The 21,595-nt window shown below is 45.0% G+C and overlaps 1 protein-coding gene across 1 annotated transcript; it reads right to left on the bottom strand.

Annotated features, from left to right (window-relative positions):
* Positions 1-15,027: 15,027 nt before the first annotated feature.
* LOC123134588 (ethylene-responsive transcription factor ERF109-like) lies at positions 15,028-16,049 on the bottom strand. Its single transcript, XM_044553808.1, has one exon. The coding sequence runs from the start codon at positions 15,977-15,979 to the stop codon at positions 15,305-15,307; it is 675 nt and encodes a 224-aa protein (XP_044409743.1). The 5' UTR covers positions 15,980-16,049; the 3' UTR covers positions 15,028-15,304.
* Positions 16,050-21,595: the final 5,546 nt, after the last annotated feature.

Genomic DNA, 21,595 nt, shown 5'->3' with positions numbered 1-21,595 from the left:
AGATGGGCGATCTGATGGTCTTCAACGCCTCAGAATTAGGTGCCAAAGCACCTACCTCATCAACCTCGGCACCCCCAGATGCCACCTAGCCAACAGCCACAGGTGGGACAAGAATAGCAGCATCCAAACCCCCACAGTCCACAAAGGTGATCAGCTGATTGGGCTCCAACGACGGAGGTGAGGTTGCAGTCGGCATCGCCAAGGCCCCTCCAAGCGACTCCATCTCCTTAGGAAGCACCATCGAAATAGGCGAAGTGGGCTCCTCACAAAGCTTCCGCAGCTCAGGCATAACCTGCAGCACCGGAGCAACGACCTCAACAACGGTTTCACTCTCAGAAGCAATCGGCATGACAGGCAGCGATGACAGGCAGGATGTAGCACGAGGGGAGAGATCTCCATACATGCCTGCTTCCACATCGGCAGAACCATCGTGGATCTCGGGCAACACGGACACAACGGGCACAACCTGGAGCTTGGCAAGAGCAGCCTCTGCACTTGCCAAAACACTCCCAACTCGCGCAATGTAGTCGCGAAGCTCAGCGCGGAGTAGCTCAGTCTGCTCCACAAGGACGGGCTGCAATGCCACATCGACCGGTGTTGCATCGACATCTGATGCAGGCGCTGGGGTGGATGGTGGAGCAGCATGTCGCAGTGTCGTAGTCCGGTCGGTGCGGTGCTGTGCACAACAGAAACACACTTTGTGGCCAAATCGGAGGCATCCCATGCACCAGAATGAGTCCCTGCACTCACGAGCACGATGACCCTTGGAGAGGCACCAGAAGCAACGGTCTCTCAGCCATGCCGGGAGAGCTGGCCGAGCTATGGACGCAGAGTCACAGCAGGGCACGCGAGGCGACGAGCGACGCCCCGATACAAGGTGCCATCCATCCAGAAGATCCCTAGAACGCGCGGGCACGCCACACACTGGAACACCATGTGTTGCATCCCGATGGAAGCAGCCATGCCAATCACCCCAACTTGAACATGTGGGAGGCGTGCCGTCCCCTTGGACGGAGTCACCTGGCAGCAGCAACGACATCCGAGAATGAATGGTCGGCGCCAGAGGGGCCAACAGCTTGCTGAGAGAAGAGGTCGCCGGGGCGGTGGCAGCAGGATCCGGCTCCCCTTGGACCAGATGCAGGGGACTAGTGGCTGGCTCGGCCGCCATATCAGGACTTGGCAGGGGTGGACGCGGCGCCAGGCGGACAGTGGAGGCGTCGACTAGAGGAGCGGAGAGTGGCAGGGTCGTAGATGTCGCTGTGGCGGGCTCGGCGAGCTGAAGTGTCCATCGGCCACCCACAGATGGGTCGGACCTGCGGAGAGCAAGTGCGGCGGCGGAAGCTTCAGACTTGGTGCGCGCGTCGCTGCGTGAAGATGCAGCCGCGAGGTTGGGAGAGAGTGTCACCAGGGGCGTCACCAAGAGCACACCAGCCCCAACGGCAGTAGCAGAGCCGTGGCCAGCCGCCGGCGGCGGCAGGAGCGTGGAGACCCGATCCAGATCCTCCCGATCCAGACTGAAAGGGCAAGGGACGCAGGCTCCAGATCCTCCCGATCTGGACTGAGAGAACCGATCCGGGGGCTGCAACGCGGCCGGCGACAGAGGCAACGCGCCCGAGGCGGTTCCAGCCAGCAGGGAAGCAGCGGCAGCGGTGGGCGGCGGGGCCAGAGTGGCGGCCGCCGCGGTCGGTCGCGAGAGCGCTCCCATGCCCCATTCCCCTTTTGAACGATCCACATGCCTATAGTCTAATCCGCCAAATGCCTGGTTCTCAGATGTAGACAAACGCTACCACTTGGTCGTAAAAGATCAAGGCCTGAAAGAAATGGCTGAACACGAGCCAACCTGAAAAGCAACGGTCGTTCCGGTCCAAAAAAACCACTTGGTACGCTCTTGATCCATCTCGCATATGCGGTAACTGGGCCGAGCCAGCGTCGACCTGGCAAGAGAAGCTCGAGTTGCGGAAATTCGCACGGGTATGCAGGTGTGGAAGCACACACCTGCCAGCCAAGTCTTGTATGGCCGCTCGATTGTTTCGCGATTCGTAAAGTAGTTGAATCCCACACAAGAGCATAACAAGTTTTAAGTTTCAGTCATTGAAATTTACAATTTTTCATTTGAAACTACGATTTTCTCACTTGGCTCTTTTCAATTTTCACAAATAAGATTTTAAGACCTTTTTTTGTCGGTCGTAGGCACAAAAATCATGATTTTATCGGCTTCTCTGCTAAATTTCAAGAGTTGAAACTTAACATTTATTTTCAAAATTAATCAAAGCATATTAAAAATGTAACTTATTTGAAAGCCCTCGTCACAAAAAACACGAATATGAAAACATATTTTAATTTGAATATTTTATTCAAAAGATATGAAAGTTTGAAAATCGAAAGACCTACTCCCGCTCGAGTTGTCTCTAAAATCGGAAATGTCGTGTGTATTATTGTTTGCTCCCTTCATTCTTTATGTAAGGTGTATTATTTTGTAAGGCAACCAAGTCACATATTTATGGACAAATTAGGTACCCTTGTCAAATTCGTCGATTAGCGGCAAGTAGATCATTTAGGCTAGCAAAGAAAGAGATACACACAATCGGGAGAGAGATAATCACTACAAGAAATATGTCAACTTGTGACCTTCTGTCAGTGACCCTGGAAGAATTGGTCATAGATCTATGACCATTTCAGACCAATTGGTCAAAAGCTGTTCGGGGGCTCCAAACGCTAAACCATTGCGACCATTTTGGTCAGAAAGGTCGTAATTTCCTTACACGAAATGGTCATAAAGCAAACAGCGCTAGTCCTTTGCCTTATTTCTAGTTGTTAACGACCAATATAGATGGTCATAGCCTTGTAAATTATGATGGGTTGCGATGACTAGGCGCCATCTCATCAGTTTTGCCTAAGTGTCATGTCCATGTGGCAGTTTTTGCCCTAGGTTGTGAAGCAACCTATATTTCTGTCATTTCCAAAATTACCAAAAAAAGATCATAAATTCTTTGGGTCATATCTTCGTCAAATATGTAAAAGCCTTCCTTTCCTAGTTCAAAAATAATTGAAAAATATTCATTTTCCTATTCTGTTCAGAACAACAGTTTGTGAAGGTAGTACCACTTTCGCATGTCCAAATAGTATCTATTTTCTACAGTGCTTTTCTATGCCCAAATAACCATCCTCCACCAAATGCCAGCTCAATCCATTCATTATTTTGAGCCGAACTTCAACATTCATATTTATGTCCAGTGTGGTGGTTTCCAAAGCAAGTACCACCTAGGCTCCTCCTTTTGAGTTGAAAATTTGTGAAGACGGTCTTCTTAGTAACTGATCATCCTCAGCCAAAACTCACGGCCATTAGCCATGTACATTTCCCGTACCGCTAATCAAACACTTCGCTGCTTATTCATGTTTAAGCATCGATCGGTCTCCTCGTGAGAATCTTATGTTGTGATTTTCTTCCTAGCACCTACCTGGGGAGTTCCCAAACCACTAGACATGCCTAGGCCGCCCAGAACACATGGCAACGCCACGGTCACGCGGTCACCACGCGACGGGCATGCGAGCTTACGCGCTCTAGAGTTGGGGCCCTCGGCCACCGTCGAAACCTCGATGTCTCTCCATCAAACCATGTATTTCTGATTAAATAGGTACTTATATAACTAGAAATGATTTTTGGAAAAAATAAATAGCAAACTATGAGGCAGCTGCAGTTCAAATTTGACCCGCTTCCAACTGAATCGGTGGAAATTTGTCTTTTTCACGAGAGGTGGATCAAAACTTTTTACACCCAACCATTTGGTAAATTGTGCATTAAATATGTCCTAGTATTTTAGAAAAATGATTTGGTCCAATTTTGCAACAATTATTTGGTAGTTCCTTCACAAAAAAACCTCCTTTCGGGCACTCGAAAAATGAAAAATGTTTTTTTCGTCCAAAGAAAATGAAAACTTCCTTAGGCAACATTGTTTGCCATTCCAATATGCACCCTTGTGCACAATATGAGATCATTTGAACAAACTATGGCACGAATGTGGCCATAAGTTTGATCATTTGCCTTGAAAGTCATGAATCTTGAGAGATGATAGCTCATTTCTGAGAACACTTTTTTAAAATAATTGCCGTATTACCAGTTTGTTATTTTTCCTGGGAACTTGGCCACATATAATGACACAATACGAAGGTTTCCCAATTTTTTGATTTTTTTTGAATTTTTTATGCCCGTTTCAAAATGCGGCCAAAACGGCGGGAATGACCGTTCCTAGCTAGTTGTTTAATCTTGGAATTTATTTGGTGTTTCTCTGATTAAATAGATACTTATGTACCTAGAAATGATTTTTGGAAAAAATAAATAGCAAACTATGAGGTAGCTGCAGTTCAAATTTGACCCACTTCCAACTAAATCGGCGGAAATTTGTCTTTTTCATGAGAGGTGGATCAAAACTTTTTACACCCAACCATTTGGTCAATTGTGCATTAAATATGTCCTAGTATTTTAGAAAAATGATTTGGTCCAATTTTGCAACAATTATTTGGTAGTTCCTTCACAAAAAAACCTCCTTTCGGGCACTCGAAAAATGATTAAAAATAGCTAGAAAGATCAGAAATGCATAGAAATTAGTCCTTATCCATAAAATGTGGTCTAACTCTAGTGAAAATTTGTGTGGTGGCATTTTGCAAAATATTTTTGATAGCTACTTCACAAAATCCCTCTATTTTAGTACTTAGATAGTTTTTTAAATCACTGGTTTTTGAACCAATCAGGACTCTTCCCACGGATCGATGACATGGCGCCCATCCATCCATCCATCCATCTCTCCATCCCACATCCATCCATCCATCTATTTACTGAAAAAAAAGAAAATAAAATGAAAAAGAGATACCCCCCACCCGCAGCCCAAACCCTAGGTCAGATCCCATCGACTCCCTCCTCTCCTCGCAGCCGCCGCCACCTCCTCCCTCGATCCAGTCTTCTCCCCGCCGCTCCCACCCACCGCCGACCTCGCAGCCCTCCTCACCACCGCTGCCGACCTCGTCACTCCCTTCCCTCGCTATCTCTCCTACCCTATGCCCCAGATCGAGTCGAGCAGGTCGGCCGACGCGCTAGGGTTCCATTTGGTCAGCTCCGCGCCGGCTCTCCGGTTGGCCGCCCGCCCGACGATGGATCTCCCGCCGCTCTCCCACCAGGCGCTCTTCGCGGCCGTCTGATCCGCGGACGCCGAGGTCGTGCGCCGCCTCCTACTGCGACGGTCGTGCGCATGCGGCGCGGGCGGCGCGGCGGCGGTGTTGGCCAAGACGGGGGCGGCGCCGGTGGAGCGCGTCAAGCTGCTGCTGCAGAACCAGGCCGAGATACTGCGCTGGGGCGCCCTCACGCGGCCCTACCGCGGGATCACCGACGCCTTCGCCCGCGTCTTCCCGCTCGCCGTCGCCAAGATCCTCCGCGCCCTCGCGCTCCAGGAGACCCCGACCTCCTCATCCTCGGCATGCAAGTTCTCAAATTGGCCTCTTACGAGGTCTCCTGCTCTCATTCGCCTTGCGATTTGTGTATCATTTTGAAGCAGCTGCTAGTTGTGGTCAATAGCTACGCCTAACATATTAGTAGGTTTATTGGCATGGTTCTCGCCTAATAATCCGCTCTGCTTTGCTTGCCCCATGGATGCATATTGTACCTTGCCCCTTGCTGTTTCCTGAGAACGCCCTCCCTAGTATAGATTTGTAGATGATTTCTGTAGATCTAATTGCTGTTGTGGCTTCCCTCCTGTTGGAGGGAGCAGCTTCATCTTCCTGCACTTGCTGCATTGTTGTTTACATCGTTACATGCTTGTTGACTCATCGACTGTTTGGGGACAGAAGATTGCTTGCAGTTGCTTACCATTGGTGTAGTCATCATTTTGTTTTCTGATTCACTATTGCCTGTACCAATGTACTGGGTGCTGCATTGGGGGAGAAATATTTCAAATCGACTTGTATGTACATGCTGATTTCCAAGGGACAAAAATGCTGCTTACAATACATGCTTGTTTGCTCATCAAATATCCGGGAATCAGTTGCAGTTACCATCACCACTTTTTTATGGTGCATTTGTCCCACTATACCACTGCTGTAGCACAAAGGACACTACAAATCTTCAATCATACGTGTCATTCCTTCATACTACTATCTTTGCCCCCTTTATTATCCTCAGATTTAGGACACTACAAATACTGAAAATGTGCATGTTATGACTGGCCAATACACTGTGAAATAATAAAGTTGCGCAACTTTATCAAGGATCGATTACTTAGTTACTGTGAAGCATTATCGAACGTTGTTCTTCCCTGCTCTTACCGACGTCCTTTTAATTCCGTATGTGTTTTGTAGTTGAAGGAGTTCATTCTGTGCAGCCGGAGACGTACAAGTTCAAGATCGGCGACCGGGTTTTTCGGAGGCCCGGAGACCCACCCCTGGACCAAGTTATCGAGATGCTACAAAAGCACAAGGATAAGTCTCAAGATGAAATGTAGCTAGCTGGCTACAGTATGCCTTATGCTCTCGTTGATTTATTTCTTTTGCGCTCTTTTGCAGTTCTATATTGATGAGTGAGCGATCTGGTAGCAGCTAGCTAACTGCCTCTAGATTGTAACCCTGTTATGGGATGTGTGGTTGCGCATGCGTTCTGCATTGTCAAATGTGTTCTCTGTTGTCACACATCGTATGCAATGTTGTTCATAGTTTTTATATTTGTTGTCATGCGATGCGGTCACTGAATTGCTCAAAATTGCTGGCCAAGTACTATGTAGTGCTGTTCTATGCTAGGCTACCAGGCTAGGTAACTTCTGTATCAAAATCATGGATTCTAATCTTTACTATTATCTGCCATGGATCAACAATGATGCATCACAGGTAGTAGTAGTAGAGTCGGACTTGGTGCTGCATTGCCCAGTTATTAGCTCCTCGATCTGTTCCTCACAGCGTGAGGTCAGCACTTTACCTCAACTTGTCTGCATTTTCTCTCGCACACTAGACTTGCTCATCCATAACACAATGGCAGTGCGTGAGTGAGTCCTGTAGGTATGTATGTTTTTGGGCTGGTTGTAGATGGCTTTGTATGTTATGGTAGTGTGCTTGCTCTCCCTGCTCTGCTTTCGCTTGTACTCCCTCCGTCCCAAAATACTCGTCGGAGGAATGGATGTATCTAGATGTATATTAGTTCTAGATACATTCATTTTTATGCATTTCTTCGACAAGTATTTCCAGACGGAGGGAGTAGAAAAGAAGAGCAGAGAAGGGTAAGTAAAACACACTAGCAACTCTCTAATTAGAACACCAGATACTAGTAGATACCAACCACATGTATCTACAGATTTACTACTAAATCCAATTAAAGTACTACCTGATGTTGTGTGATTCCTTCCATTCTATGATTGATAAAGGAAGTACTTCATTAGTAACGAGACATGCTAATCTGGTGCTGAAATTTATAAGCAACTAAATTGTGCAGAATTAAGTTTCACATTCAAATCGATGGTATGTCATGTGTGCACCATGGACAGAAATTTCAGAGCCAACAGAAAGAAATTCTACTCTTTACTGCAGAACAGTATACAACATTACTTTTTTGGTTGCCTGCTAATTGTGTGCAAACTGCTTATCAATAGCTTATCAAGCACTGCCTGACTGGCTCGCATCGCTCTGCTGTCGTAGTTGTGCCGTCAGTGCTCTTTCCTCTCTGTCTGTCTATGACAGCAGGATTCATGCACCAAACCAAGAACCTGAATCTTTTGTTAGGCTGCTAGTAAACTAGGTTGTACTCCTTCCAATTGCAAGTTGGATAGAACCTGCAATTAAGTGCATAGACATACATGGATTCTGGTTCAATTCGTATGTATGTCTGTATGTGCATGCTTATGACTTTGACTAAAACTAGTTAATTCATTGTTCTACCTTGAAGGTGACCAGTCTCTAGCTGCGTGCTTTGGTCGGTCCTACTAATTTCAGTTCCTATGATTTTTAATCTCCGTTTTCTATTTTCCCCAGCTACCAAGACTCTGAGTTTGTGGTGATGGCAGCTGACACGAAGCCGATCGAAATCTTCCCCCACCCCATGTTGCTCCCTAATGATAACAAGGTAGAAATTCTGTCCGTATGCCACATCATATATAGTACTGCTAATTATTTTGTATGCATTATGTTTATCAAATGAAAGGACATTTTGTTTGGCAGTGGGAGGTTTTGCTCAAAAATAAGTAAATAAATTGTATGTGCATGCTGAAATGTTAGATGTCTGTTGGTTGCTGTATATGGGCAAGATGAATTGAATCTTGATGTGTACTTGTCAATTCTAGCTTATATTGGTGTCTTGCGATCCTAAAACATTATTGAATCCTGCTGTGTACTTGTCAATCCTGCTGTGTGTTCATATTGCGTCTCTGTTTTCTTGTATGAACGAGTTATGTCATTTTAACTAGCTGGAGAACAAAAAGCATGGTACTAGCTCAATTTTTGTTATCATTCTAAATAAGTTTCCTTTTCTTGAATGGTTTGTTCTGATTCTTCACCTTTTCTGATTCTTCCCTGCTGATTCATGTAACATGGCGACCGAGGAAGGCATGTTGTCTATTTTCTTGAAGGTCGTTTTGTTTGTTCCCAGCCCTAACTATAGTTGTCCGGCTAGTTCGGCATGTTGTTCATATCACTATTGTAGTCCAACGAGTTTGGCATGTTGTGAGTTTGTGATTGCTTGTAAAGCTTGTAAAGTATTGTATTACACTTGTAGTCATTACTGTGATTGCCACTGTATTACACTTGTAAGGATCTGGTTGCTCTTATTTAAAGTATTATGTGTGCTTTTTGTCCGCCCATTTAAATACTGGTTCGAATATGAAGAAGATGAGCCTGATAGATGGGACCCACTTACCAGAACATGACAAATCGGACCCAGTTACCAGAACCTGACAACCGGGACCCATCTGACTGGTGGACCCATTTAATTAAAAAAAGGAAATTATAATTATTTAGACGAAAAGGCCAAGGCCCAATAATAAAAAAGGCTGCAATGTTGGGCCAGGCCCATGAAGTCGACCAAAAAATGACAGAAAAAAATATAGAAAGGCTGAATTAATGGGCTAGGCCCATGTAGAAAACTGAATTGGACCGGGCTGAATCTTGTGCCACATCAGCTTGCCACGCTGGATGCCTACGTGGCCTGGGGAGGTTGCTAGTGACCAAAACGCCATAGTGGACATATTTTGGTCGTAAACGTCTTCGACCATTCCAGAAGAAAGGTCGCTATAGTCAGTTTATGACGGCCAGCTTTTGACCTTGTGTTTTTGGTCACAAAAAGGTCGCAAATGGAAATTTGTGACCTTTCAGTGACCAATAGTGGTGGTCACAAGTTGACATATTTCTTGTAGTGAATTTTCTTTTCTTCTCTACAAGGAGAGACACATGCAATCAGCTGGGAGGTACTTTCCTTTTTCTGAAGGGCCAAGAACAGAATTACGAGGAATTAGAACAAATGCATCTTACAGTGTGGAATTTTATCAAAAAACAAATGCCCTAATATAAAGAAACGAAGGAATTAAGTAGTGCCTGTAAAACAAAAAATGGCATGTGTACTATTGTCTATTAAACAGTAATACGTCCTTAGTGACCCTACTTCGCTGATATTCCAGTGATGTAATCATTTGGCTTCCTGTCAACTTTTGCAAAAAAAAGGTATGCTAAAAATGAGGATTGTAGATGTTCAAACTAAAGATTACTTTGACTAAGATACACTAAGTGGGGTGAGATAACAGTGTTTTGTGCAATTTAGTCTACGAGCAATACATTTTGGAAATAGGCTTTCTCCCCACTTATAATAGATAAAGCAACAATTCCCAAGGTAATAAAACAGAAGCACAAAGGACACCGTCCAGCGATGTAGAGAAGTTACATGGTGATGGAGATATGACCCACAACCTTCCAAAGACAATCGATCATGGCGCCAATAGCTCTCCAATCTAACCCTTAGGCCTCATTTCGTATTGTTGTTTTCCCACCCCCAAGGGGCTTGGAGATTGGACGGGATTTGGTGATCTCCTCCCCTCCATCGGATCCCTTCAATTCTCCTGAAACCCCCACCCCCACAATTCCCCGTGTTTGGTACAACAGCAGTGTAACACTAATTACAACAACAACATTTGGTATAGAACCACAGAATCAGCAGCAGCACAACAAAAAATTCCAAACATTAATAAGATGGTGCAAAACAAAAATCCAATCTTTACAACTTAAACAAAATCATAGCAAGAAAAACTTGCTAAAGCTCACACACAACCCAAGCATCTTGCTATCAAATTGCAATACTGCAGAATATGAATATTATAGAAGAGTGCAAACATATCAGGAATGGCACACACTTCATGAACAGAATAGTAGGTCCTCAAACAATTCCATCACAACTAGCTTTTGGGGGGTGGCGGCTCTTTCGTTTGCTACTATTTGGTTTCTTAGGTGGCAAACAAGACACAAAATAACTCTGCGAGAAAGCAGCGATCTTGAGCACACATGAACTTTTTTTCCAAAAATACTACTACAAGTGTTATGGACCATAGGAATTTCAATGTATATGTGAAGATTTTTTTTCTGGTTCCTTGGACATTCTATGATTGCAACTAGCAAAGCAAATGTTTAGAAAATGCATAGTGACGAGGGAACATGACCATCATGACTGATACTGTTCTCTCCATATTTCAAAATTATCCCAAGCAATCAAGGAACAATGAAAAGAATTAGAGAGCTAATAAGAATGAGAGAGCTAACAAGCCATAGTAAATATAAGGCATACCAAACTTTGGCGTTTTAACGGGATCCCACAAAGGTGGCTGCTTGTCCACTCTGACTATAAACCAAGGCTGGAGTCCCTATAATCAGTTGGTCCAAGGGTTAAATTGGAAAGACCCATCAACATACAGACCATGGTATAAGAAGAACTATATACAACACGAACATAAAGATGGTATAAAACAAAAAAATATGCCATTCAACAGTAAACTCGGTAGTGCACCTGCCATTCAGCATGTTACATTACTAAGGCTACTTAGCAAGTAAAAACATATCCACATCAGGGAAAAAAAGTAGTTTGTATAGCACCATTAATCAAGGTATATTTATACAAGGCTTAAAGGTAGTTTAGTGCCATCGACTCTAACATATGTCTCTCACGTGCTGCTATTCACATATACTACAATTTCAGTCCAAAGTGTGAGACTCAAGAATCTCAGACATCAACTCCCATAAAAAAATATCAATAAAAGGATGAGCAATCCATCCTGGTTTGTTGGCACAAAATGAATAAACTTTTTGCCACAACTTTCTGATGTTTGTACTTGAAAAAAGACAAGGGCAAGCTAATGATCATGCTATATCACTAAGCAGAAACCTTGTTCAAAGTCCAAACTTTAGCTCCAAATACTTTTAGCCTTCTAGGAAAGGGAAGCAACAAAAGTATTACTCCAAATTGCCTGCACTATAAACTGAAGGGTGTGTGTGTGTCCCATCTCGTTATGTATTAGGACAATTATCTACAATAAAGGCATTGTTCTCCATTTACAATACAAAGATTGCCAATAGTCCATTAAGTAGTGTCCATGTTCATTGATAAAAGTGAAGGGAAGACATTATCCCCTTTGTTCTGAACATGACCAATAGATTCTTCAGATTTTGAACAATTGAATAGGTTGTATCAGTGCAAGCAAACAAATGAACAATCCTCTTGCATGTAAAGACATTATCCCCTTTGTACTAAAAAATCCTTCTGCATATAAAGGAATGCATCACCTCTCTAATCAAAGTTGTAAGTGCATCTTAGACTACAAACTGCAGACCAAATCTCGCCCCAAGCAAGCATATTAGAAGAACTAAAATTATACAAGGCCATCAAAGAATCATATGGAACTCCAAATCATAAAGGAACACACCAATGGTTAGACCAACAAGTGAAACCCTAGACAGAGGGGAGGGGAGAGGTGAGCTAGAACCAGTACATGTTGGGGATCGTTGCAGAAATTAAAAAATTTCTATGCATCACCAAGATCAATCTATGGAGAGACTAGCAACGAGAGAGAGGGAGTGTATCTTCATACCCTTGAAGATCGCGATATGGAAGCGTTACAAGAACACGGTTGGAGGAGTCGTACACGCAGTGATTCAGATCACGGTCGATTCTGATCTAAGCGCCGAACAACGCCGCCTCCGCGTTCAACACACGTTTAGCCCGGTGATGTCTCCCGCGCCTTGATCCAGCAAGGAGGAGGGCGAGGTTGGGGAAGACAACTCCAGCAGCAGCACGACGATGTGGTGGTGGTGGAGCAGCATGGTTTCCAGCAGGGCTTCGCCAAGCACTACGAAGGACGAGGATGTGGAGAGGTAGGGCTGAACCCAGAGATAGAGAGATTCGTGTCTCTGGCAGCCCCAAAACCCCCCCTACATATAGGAGGAGGGGAGGTGGCTGCGCCCCTCTAGGGTTCCCACCCTAGGGGGTGCGGCAGCCCTAGATGGGACTGGAGGGGGCGGCCAGGAGGGGGAGAGAGGGGGCGCGCCCTAGGGTGGGCCTTTAGGCCCATCTACGCCTAGGGTTTCCTCTCTCTCCTCCTAGTTGCGCCTTGGGCCTTGGTGGGAGGCGCACCAGCCCACTCAGGGGCTGGTCCCTTCCCACTCTTGGCCCATGGAAGCCTCCGGGGCTGGTGGCCCCTCCCGGTGCACCCCCGGAACCCTTCCGATGGTCCCGGTACATTATCGGTGACGCCCGAAATACTTCCGGTGGCCAAAACCTCACTTCCTATATATTATTCTTTACCTCCGGACCATTCCGGAACTCCTCGTGACGTCCGGGATCTCATCCGGGGCTTCGAACAACATTCGGTAACACATACAAACTTTCCCTATAACCCTAGCGTCATTGAACCTTAAGTGTGTAGACCCTACGGGTTCGGGAGGCATGTAGACATGACCGAGACAACTCTCCAGCCAATAACCAACAACGGGATCTGGATACCCATGTTGGCTCCCACATGTTCCACGATGATCTCATCGGATGAACCACGATGTCGGGGATTCAAGTAATCCCGTATACAATTCCCTTTGTCAATCGGTACGTTAGTTGCCCGAGATTCGATCATCGGTAGCCTAATACCCCGTTCAATCTCGTTACCGGCAAGTCACTTTACTCGTTCCGTAATGCATGATCCCGGGATTAACTACTTAGTCACATTGAGCTCATTATGATGATGCACTACCGAGTGGGCCTAGAGATACCTCTCCGTCATACGGTGTGAAAAATCCTAGTCTCGATTCGTGCCAACCCAACAGACACTTTCGGAGATACCTGTAGTGCACCTTTATAGCCACCCAGTTACGTTGTGACGTTTGGTATACCCAAAGCATTCCTACGGTATCCGGGAGTTACACATCTCATGGTCTAAGGAAATGATACTTGACATTAGAAAAGCTTTAGCAAACGAACTACACGATCTTGTGCTATGCTTATGATTGGGTCTTTTCCATCACATCATTCTCCTAATGATGTGATCCCGTTATCAATGACATCCAATGCCCATGGCCAGGAAACCATAACCATCTGTTGATCAACGAGCTAGTCAACTAGAGGCTCACTAGGGACATGTTGTGGTCTATGTATTCACACATGTATTACGGTTTCCGGTCAATACTATTATAGCATGAAAAATAGACAATTATCATGAACAAGGAAATATAATAATAATCATTTTATTATTGCCTCTAGGGCATATTTCCAACAGTACATACCAGCAAAAATTCCAGGTTGTCGGATGGATCTGGACGTCGAAGACAGCAGGGGCTGAGGCGGCGTGGACGCTGGCGGCAATAGAGTGGACAACGACAGCGGCAAGAGTCAAGAGGCCTCCGGATCCGAGGCAGGATTGGTTTGGCTTGGCTTGGACGGAGTCGACGAAGAAGGTGAACTAGCGGCGAGCTGTTGGACACAGGACGGAGGGCGGCGGAGGACGGAGGAGGAGGCGCCGTCACGATCGGGGGAAACATTTTGTGAGGGGTAGCTCGCGTCTCCTCTCACACGGGAGTTGAGGGGTTCGGCGTGTAATTTTGGGGATGTGCCAGTCCAATACCGGGGTACTGAACGGGCCTAGGGGGGATTTCAGGGATTTCTGTACCAGCCGGTAAAAAACTCTTTAAAATGTGTAAATACTCTAGTGTCAAGCGCGGCCTTAGTTAGCGGCCGCCACTATTGCATAAAAGCCAATAATTTAAACAACAACTCAGTAGCCTCACACAAAGGAACTCTCTCGATAAGAAGTTTGTTACCGGAATCCAAAAGGTCGAAGCAGCTGCGCAAAACCACGCCATAGGAGGCGAGAACGGGCGGCTAGAGTTGGGCGGTGATGGTGGCGGCAATTGGGGGGGGGGGGGGCGACGACGTGGATGCGGCGCAAGGGGAGGCGGAAACTGGGGTGGCTCATGGCGGCCGGCAGGATGGCGGTGGTGGCGTGGGATGGCTGGAATAGGTGGCGGGTCATTTTTTCATTCAAACCCTTGGAGAATGGGTGGTTGGGGTTCCTGTGGGGTTTGAGAAAAAAATAATTCTAAACGCTCTGAGTTGTGGTTTGCCTGTGCTTCGAAATATTTGATGGCCGTGTCTAAACTTTGAAACGAGAGATGCTAAGGCAAAAGATTCTAGAGTCGAGTATAGAATTGTGTACCACCAAGGTTACGATATCATCTGACTGTGAGTTGAATGACCAAACGAGTCCGCTCATATAAGTTACTCCCTCTATATGTCTCTCTTGGAGCAGAAGTCGTCGTACTCCACTTTAAGATGCTCCATGGTGGTCGCTCTCTGAAGCAACGTCGCTTGAATACGAGACACATCACTCCTCAAGCACGTTTCGAGCAAGCAAGACAACACTAGCTTCTACGACTCCGAGTTAAAGAGCGAGTATTCTTCAAGGGGACATTGTCCTCGAAAAGGTCGTGTATCCACAGTCCCAAAGCAAGCTTTGTCTAAAATGGAAGTGTTGCATCGATATGTAGTGATCTAAACGATCTTATATTTCTTTACACAGGGACTACTCATGAAAATTGTCAGAAAAAAAGTTAACCCGGGAAAATTAATAACGTGAAGAAGAGGGAGTTGCGTCACGGGCATGAAAGGAGAGGGGCAAATTTTGAAGCACGTGCCCTGGCTTTGGCGGCGGCTACACAGACTACAGGTCGCCATGCTTACTGATCATCGATTCTGATTAAACAACATCCTTTCAGAAATGCGAATGAATAAATTATCCAAACGTGGATCACGAAGTTGTCATCATCCAGCATCATGATCTTCTGCTCCCTCGCCACCTGTCCTACCTACTCCGGTCGGCGCGACGAAACATTTTGACGCCCAGTTCTCGCGAGGACTGCCCGGCAAGTTGTACGACTGCGCAGCCGCCGAAGAAGAATCGGAAACAGACGACGACGCCGACGCCGACGCGGCCACGTCTGGGAAGTTGAGTCTGGCGCGGTGGCCACGGAACTCGAGCGCCGCGAGATCGTAGGCGCGGGCGGCATCCACGGCGGTGTCGAAGGTGCCGAGCCACTTGCGCACGGCGCGGTGCGGGTCGCGGATCTCCGCCGCCCACTTCCCCCACGAGCGCTGCCTCACGCCCCTGAACTTGCTCCAGCTCCTCCTCCGCGTGATCTTCCCCACGCCGCCGCCCTTCACAAAGCTCGCGGCGGAGCATCCTTCGCCCTCGCTGCTCGAGCCGGCCGGCGCCGCCGCAGCAACGAACATGCAGCCGATGCACCCGTCCACGCCGCAGCTGGCGCAGGCCGGAACTGCAGCGGCAATGTGCGGCGTGGACGACGGCTCGAGGTGCAGCGTGGGAACGACGGCGTCTCCGTTTACGACGGAGATTAGGGCGCGGAGGAAGAGGGAGTCCTCCAGCTCGGAGTTCGGGAGCTGGAAGCCGCTGCCGCCGCGCTCCAGCCTCGGTGCCATGACGGGTTTTGTGAGAAAGTTTTGCGTCTCCTCGGAGAACGACGGATGCGGGCGCTGTGTGTGGGTTGAGTTCTCGTGCTCCGAAGTTGGACGTTGTTTGGTGCGGTACCTTTTATAGGAGTCCACGCGCATTTGAAACGGCGATCACGTTCTTATCGTGGGAACGGGCGAGTGAGCGAGGAAATGCCTTGCATGGGTTGATTAGGCACTGCTGACGGCTGGTTGCGACGATATTTGAGCTGTTCACACAATCATGTTTTAAAATAGATAGATTTTACCTACGTAGTATCAAATTGTATATATACTACTGGTACTATCGGACTTTTGCCGAATCTTATGAAGTCAAATTGTATATCTTTCTGAACACAGTACAGACACAAACGCTCATATACACGCGCGTACGCTCACCTCTATGAACACACACGCACACCTTACCCCCATGAGCATCTACGAAAGACTGAGCACCTCCGAATGATTGAGCCGGCATATCATTTTGAAATTTACGAAGTCACCGTAGGCACCTCGTCGTCGACGGGAACGTCTCCTCCCACTGAATGCGCATCGCAGCAAATACTGAAATAAATCCAAGAATAAATTCGAGAACCAGATCCTGGTGGGCTAGGAATACCACAGTCCCTCTACCGTCCAACCACAGGTTGGTTCGCCCAAATTGTATACTATTAGTACATATATCCATCTTTTTTGTAAATCTCCTAAAATCCAATTGTATGCTCCCTCGGTTTCATAATATAGTGCGCATAGATTTTTCTAAAAGTCGACTTTGCAAACTCTGACCAAAGTTATAGAGAAAACTATTTATATCTAGAATATCAAATATAGAAAATATGAACCAACATCTTATGATGAATCTAATTATATATGTTTAGCATTCTAGAGGTAAATATTTATCTCCATAAACTTGGTCAAATTTTGTGAGGTCTGACTTCTAAAAAATATATCTATATGCACTACATTATGCAACAGAGAAAGTGCTCTTTTACCAGCAGAAAAAAATGTATACTTTTGGTACATTTTTAATCGCCATTTTATCTGGTGGATTTAACTTTGGAGGTGCATTTTACTAGATTTACGTCCAACGATCCTCGATTTTGTTAGATTTCCAAATTACTGGGTGAAAATGTGATGGGCTATGTTTATTTTTCAGACTGATATGGACAATTAGTGTGCCCTTAAACAATGGCGGTCGTTGTCTGTCGTTTTGTTGGTGGATTTGTAGCACTTCAGTTGATTTTTTAACCAATATTAGTAGGTTTTCGTCCCATAGAAGGTGTTTCGACTGAGGACACCTCCAGCGGGTTTGTTGCTAATGCTCAAATTTTCCTCCCTACTTTACCCATGCCTTCTTCGTATCTTTGTGGATGATGTATTTCTATTAGTGTGGTTTGGTCCGGTTAGGAAAAAAAATGTGCCCTTCAGCTTTCCTTCCTAAATATCTCTTACTCTTTTGTCATGTCACATGTGGACACAAATATTATGATGGTATCTTCACTATCAAGTCACTGTGCAGACAACTATGATTGTGGATTTTCACAGAAGTTCTTATGTAAAATCAAAGTATTTCTATGATTAATTGTCACAAAAATCACTTTAACCAGAGATAATTTACTGAGAAGGGGTTGGAAAGGGGGGGAATACCATATAGTTCCTAAGTGTATATACAACCTATATGAGAAAAAAAGTATTAATAATTACAAAAAAGTCAAAAAGTTTAGAAGTTTTTTTGGAATAAACTTGACTTTGTTTTGCACTACTATATAAATTTTCGCGAATAAAAACCCAATGTTGTCATTAGGAAAAAAGACAAAAAATATGTGCCATTATAGGTCACTATTCACACTATTTTGGCCTTTTTTTAAAAGAAGTCAATACGTGTTTTCTTTTTGTGGAATTTTTCTTACAAGTACAAGGGAAGGTCAACTTTATTTCAAAAATATTTTCAGATTTTCTTGAATTTTTTGTCTAATTACTAAATATATTTTTCCATATAGGGTGTATATACACCCATAGACCAAAAGTTCCCCTCCTTGGAAAGGTAGCAAATGTTGGGTGTTTTATGGACAAGATGAAATCATCGTTCACTTATTTTTTCCAATGCTCTCTTGCTAGATTGGTGTGTGGAGTTATTTTAGTGTGTCTTTGATTTAAGAACTATTACCGACAACTTAAATTTATGATGATGCACTACTGAGTGGGTCCAGTGATACCTCTCCGTTATACGGAGTGACAAATTCCAGTCTCGATCCGTGTCAACCCAACAGACACTTTCGGAGATACCTGTAGTGCACCTTAATAGTCACCCAGTTACGTTGTGACGTTTGATACACCCAAAGCACTCATACGGTATCCGGGAGTTACACAATCTCATGGTCTAAGGAAGAAATACTTGACATTGGAAAAGCTCTAGCAAAACGAACTACACGATCTTGTGCTATGCTTAGGATTGGGTCTTGTCCATCATATCATTCTCCCAATGATGTGATCCCGTTATCAACGATATTCAATGTCCATATTCAGGAAACCATGACTATCTGTTGATCGACGAGCTAGTCAACTAGAGGCTCACTAGGGACATGTTGTGGTCTAAGTATTCACATGTGTATTACGACTTCCGGATAATACAATTATAGCATGAATAAAAGACAACTATCATGAACAAAGAAATAAAATAATAATCCTTTTATTATTGCCTCTAGGGCATATTTCCAACAGTCTCCCACTTGCACTAGAGTCAATAATCTAGTTACATTGTGATGAATCAAACACCCATAGAGTTCTGGTGTTGATCATGTTTTGCTCGTGGAAGAGGTTTAGTCAACGGATCTGCGACATTCAGATCCGTATGTACTTTGCAAATATCTATGTCTCCATCTTGAACGTTTTCACGGATGGAGTTGAAGCGACGCTTGATGTGCCTGGTCTTCTTGTGAAATCTAGGCTCCTTGGCAAGGGCAATAGCTCCAGTGTTGTCACAGAAGAGAGTGATCGGCCCCGACGCATTGGGTATGACTCCTAGGTCGGTGATGAACTCCTTCATCCATATTACTTCATGCGCTGCCTCCGAGGCTGCCATGTACTCCGCTTCACATGTAGATCCCGCCACGACGCTCTGCTTGCAACTGCACCAGCTTACTGCTCCACGATTCAACATATACACGTATCCGGTTTGTGACTTAGAGTCATCCAGATCTGTGTCGAAGCTAACGTCGATGTAACCCATTACGATGAGCTCTTCGTCACCTCCATAAACGAGAAACATGTCCTTTGTCCTTTTTAGGTACTTTAGGATATTCTTGACCGTTGTCCAATGTTCCTTGCCGGGATTACTTTGGTACCTACTTACCAAACTTACGGCAAGGTTTACATCTGGTCTGGTACACAGCATGGCATACATAATAGATCCTATGGCTGAGGCATAGGGGATGACACTCATCTCTTCTTTATCTTCTGCCGTGGTCGAGCATTGAGCCGAGTTCAATTTCACACCTTGCAATACAGGCAAGAACCCTTTCTTGCACTGATCCATTTTGAACTTCTTCAAAATCTTATCAAGGTATGTGCTTTGTGAAAGACCTATGAGGCGTCTCGTCTATCCCTATAGATCTTGATGCCTAATATGTAAGCAGCTTCTCCAAGGTCCTTCATTGAAAAACACTTATTCAAGTAGGCCTTAATGCTGTCCAAGAATTCTATATCATTTCCCATCAAAAGTATGTCATCTACATATAATATGAGAAATGTTACAGAGCTCCCACTCACTTTCTTGTAAACGCAGGCTTCTCCATAAGTCTGCATAAACCCAACTCTTTGATCATCTCATCAAAGCGAATGTTCCAACTCCGAGATGCTTGCACCAGCCCATAAATGGATCGCTGGAGCTTGCATACTTTGTTAGCATTCTTAGGATCGACAAAACCTTCCGGCTGCATCATATACAGCTCTTCCTTAAGATAACCGTTAAGGAATGCCGTTTTGACGTCCATCTGCCATATCTCATAATCATAGTATGCGACAATTGCTAACATGATTCGGATGGACTTAAGCTTCACTACGGGAGAGAAGGTCTCATCGTAGTCAACCCCTTGAACTTGTCGATAACCCTTAGGAACAAGTCGAGCTTTATAGATGATGACATTACCATCCGCGTCCGTCTTCTTCTTAAAGATCCATTTGTTTTCTATCGCTCGCCGATCATCGGGCAAGTCAGTCAAAGTCCATACTTTGTTTTCATACATGGATTCTATCTCGGACCGCATGGCTTCTAGCCATTTGTTGGAATCTGGGCCCGCCATCGCTTCTTCATAGTTCGAAGGTTCACCGTTGTCTAACAACATGATTTCCAGGACAGGGTTGCCATACCATTTTGGTGTCGAACGTGTCCTCGTGGACCTACGAAGTTCAGTAGAAACTTGATCCGAAGTACCTTGATAATCATCATTAATTTCCTCTCCAGTCGGCGTAGGTACCACAGGAACATTTTCCTGAGCTGCACTAGTTTCCGGTTCAAGAGGTAGTACTTCATCGAGTTCTGCTTTCCTCCCACTTACTCCTTTCGAGAAAAACTCTTTTTCCAGAAAGGATCCGTTCTTTGCAACAAATATCTTGCCTTCGGATCTAAGGTAGAAGGTATACCCAATGGTTTCCTTAGGGTATCCTATGAAGACACATTTTTCTGACTTGGGTTCGAGCTTTTCAGGTTGAAGTTTCTTGACATAAGCATCGCATCCCCAAACTTTTAGAAACGACAGCTCAGGTTTCTTCCCAAACCATAATTCATACTGTGTCATCTCAACGGATTTAGATGGTGCCCTATTTAAAGTGAATGTAGCTGTCTCTAGAGCGTATCCCCAAAATGATAGCGGTAAATCGGTAAGAGACATCATAGATCGCACCATATCTAATAGAGTGCGATTACGACGTTCGGACACACCGTTACGCCGAGGTGTTCCAGGCGGCGTGAGTTGTGAAACAATTCCACATTTCCTTGAGTGCGTACCAAATTCGTGACTTAAATATTCTCCTCCACGATCCGATCGTAAGAATTTTATCTTTCGGTCACGTTGATTCTCTACTTCATTCTGAAATTCCTTGAACTTTTCAAAGGTCTCAGACTTGTGTTTCATCAAGTAGACATACCCATATCTACTTAAGTCATCAGTTAGAGTGAGAATATAACGATATCCTCCGTGAGCCTCAACGCTCATTGGACCACATACATCAGTATGTATGATTTCCAATAAGTTGGTTGCTCGCTGCATTGTTCTGGAGAACGGAGTCTTGGTCATTTTGCTCATGAGGCATGGTTCGCATGTGTCAAATGATTCATAATCGAGAGACTCTAAAAGTCCATCAGCATGGAGCTTCTTCATGCGCTTGACACCAATGTGACCAAGGCGGCAGTGCCACAAGTATGTGAAACTATCGTTATCAACTTTACATCTTTTAGTATTCACACTATGAATATGTGTAATATTAAGTTCGAGATTCATTAAGAATAAACCATTGACCATCGGGGCATGACCATAAAACATGTCTCTCATATAAATAGAACAACCATTATTCTCGGATTTAAATGAGTAGCCATCTCGTATTAAACGA

Source organism: Triticum aestivum, chromosome 6B (assembly GCF_018294505.1).
Source record: "Triticum aestivum cultivar Chinese Spring chromosome 6B, IWGSC CS RefSeq v2.1, whole genome shotgun sequence".
In the NCBI taxonomy this organism is placed as follows: Eukaryota; Viridiplantae; Streptophyta; class Magnoliopsida; order Poales; family Poaceae; genus Triticum; species Triticum aestivum.
Note: the sequence above shows the minus strand (reverse complement) of the source record. Positions and strands in the feature narration are given on the sequence as shown.

Bases quoted from the DNA above. Each gene is read 5' to 3' on its own strand.
- LOC123134588 (XM_044553808.1), bottom strand. From the start codon at position 15,979: ATGGCACCGAGGCTGGAGCGCGGCGGCAGCGGCTTCCAGCTCCCGAAC.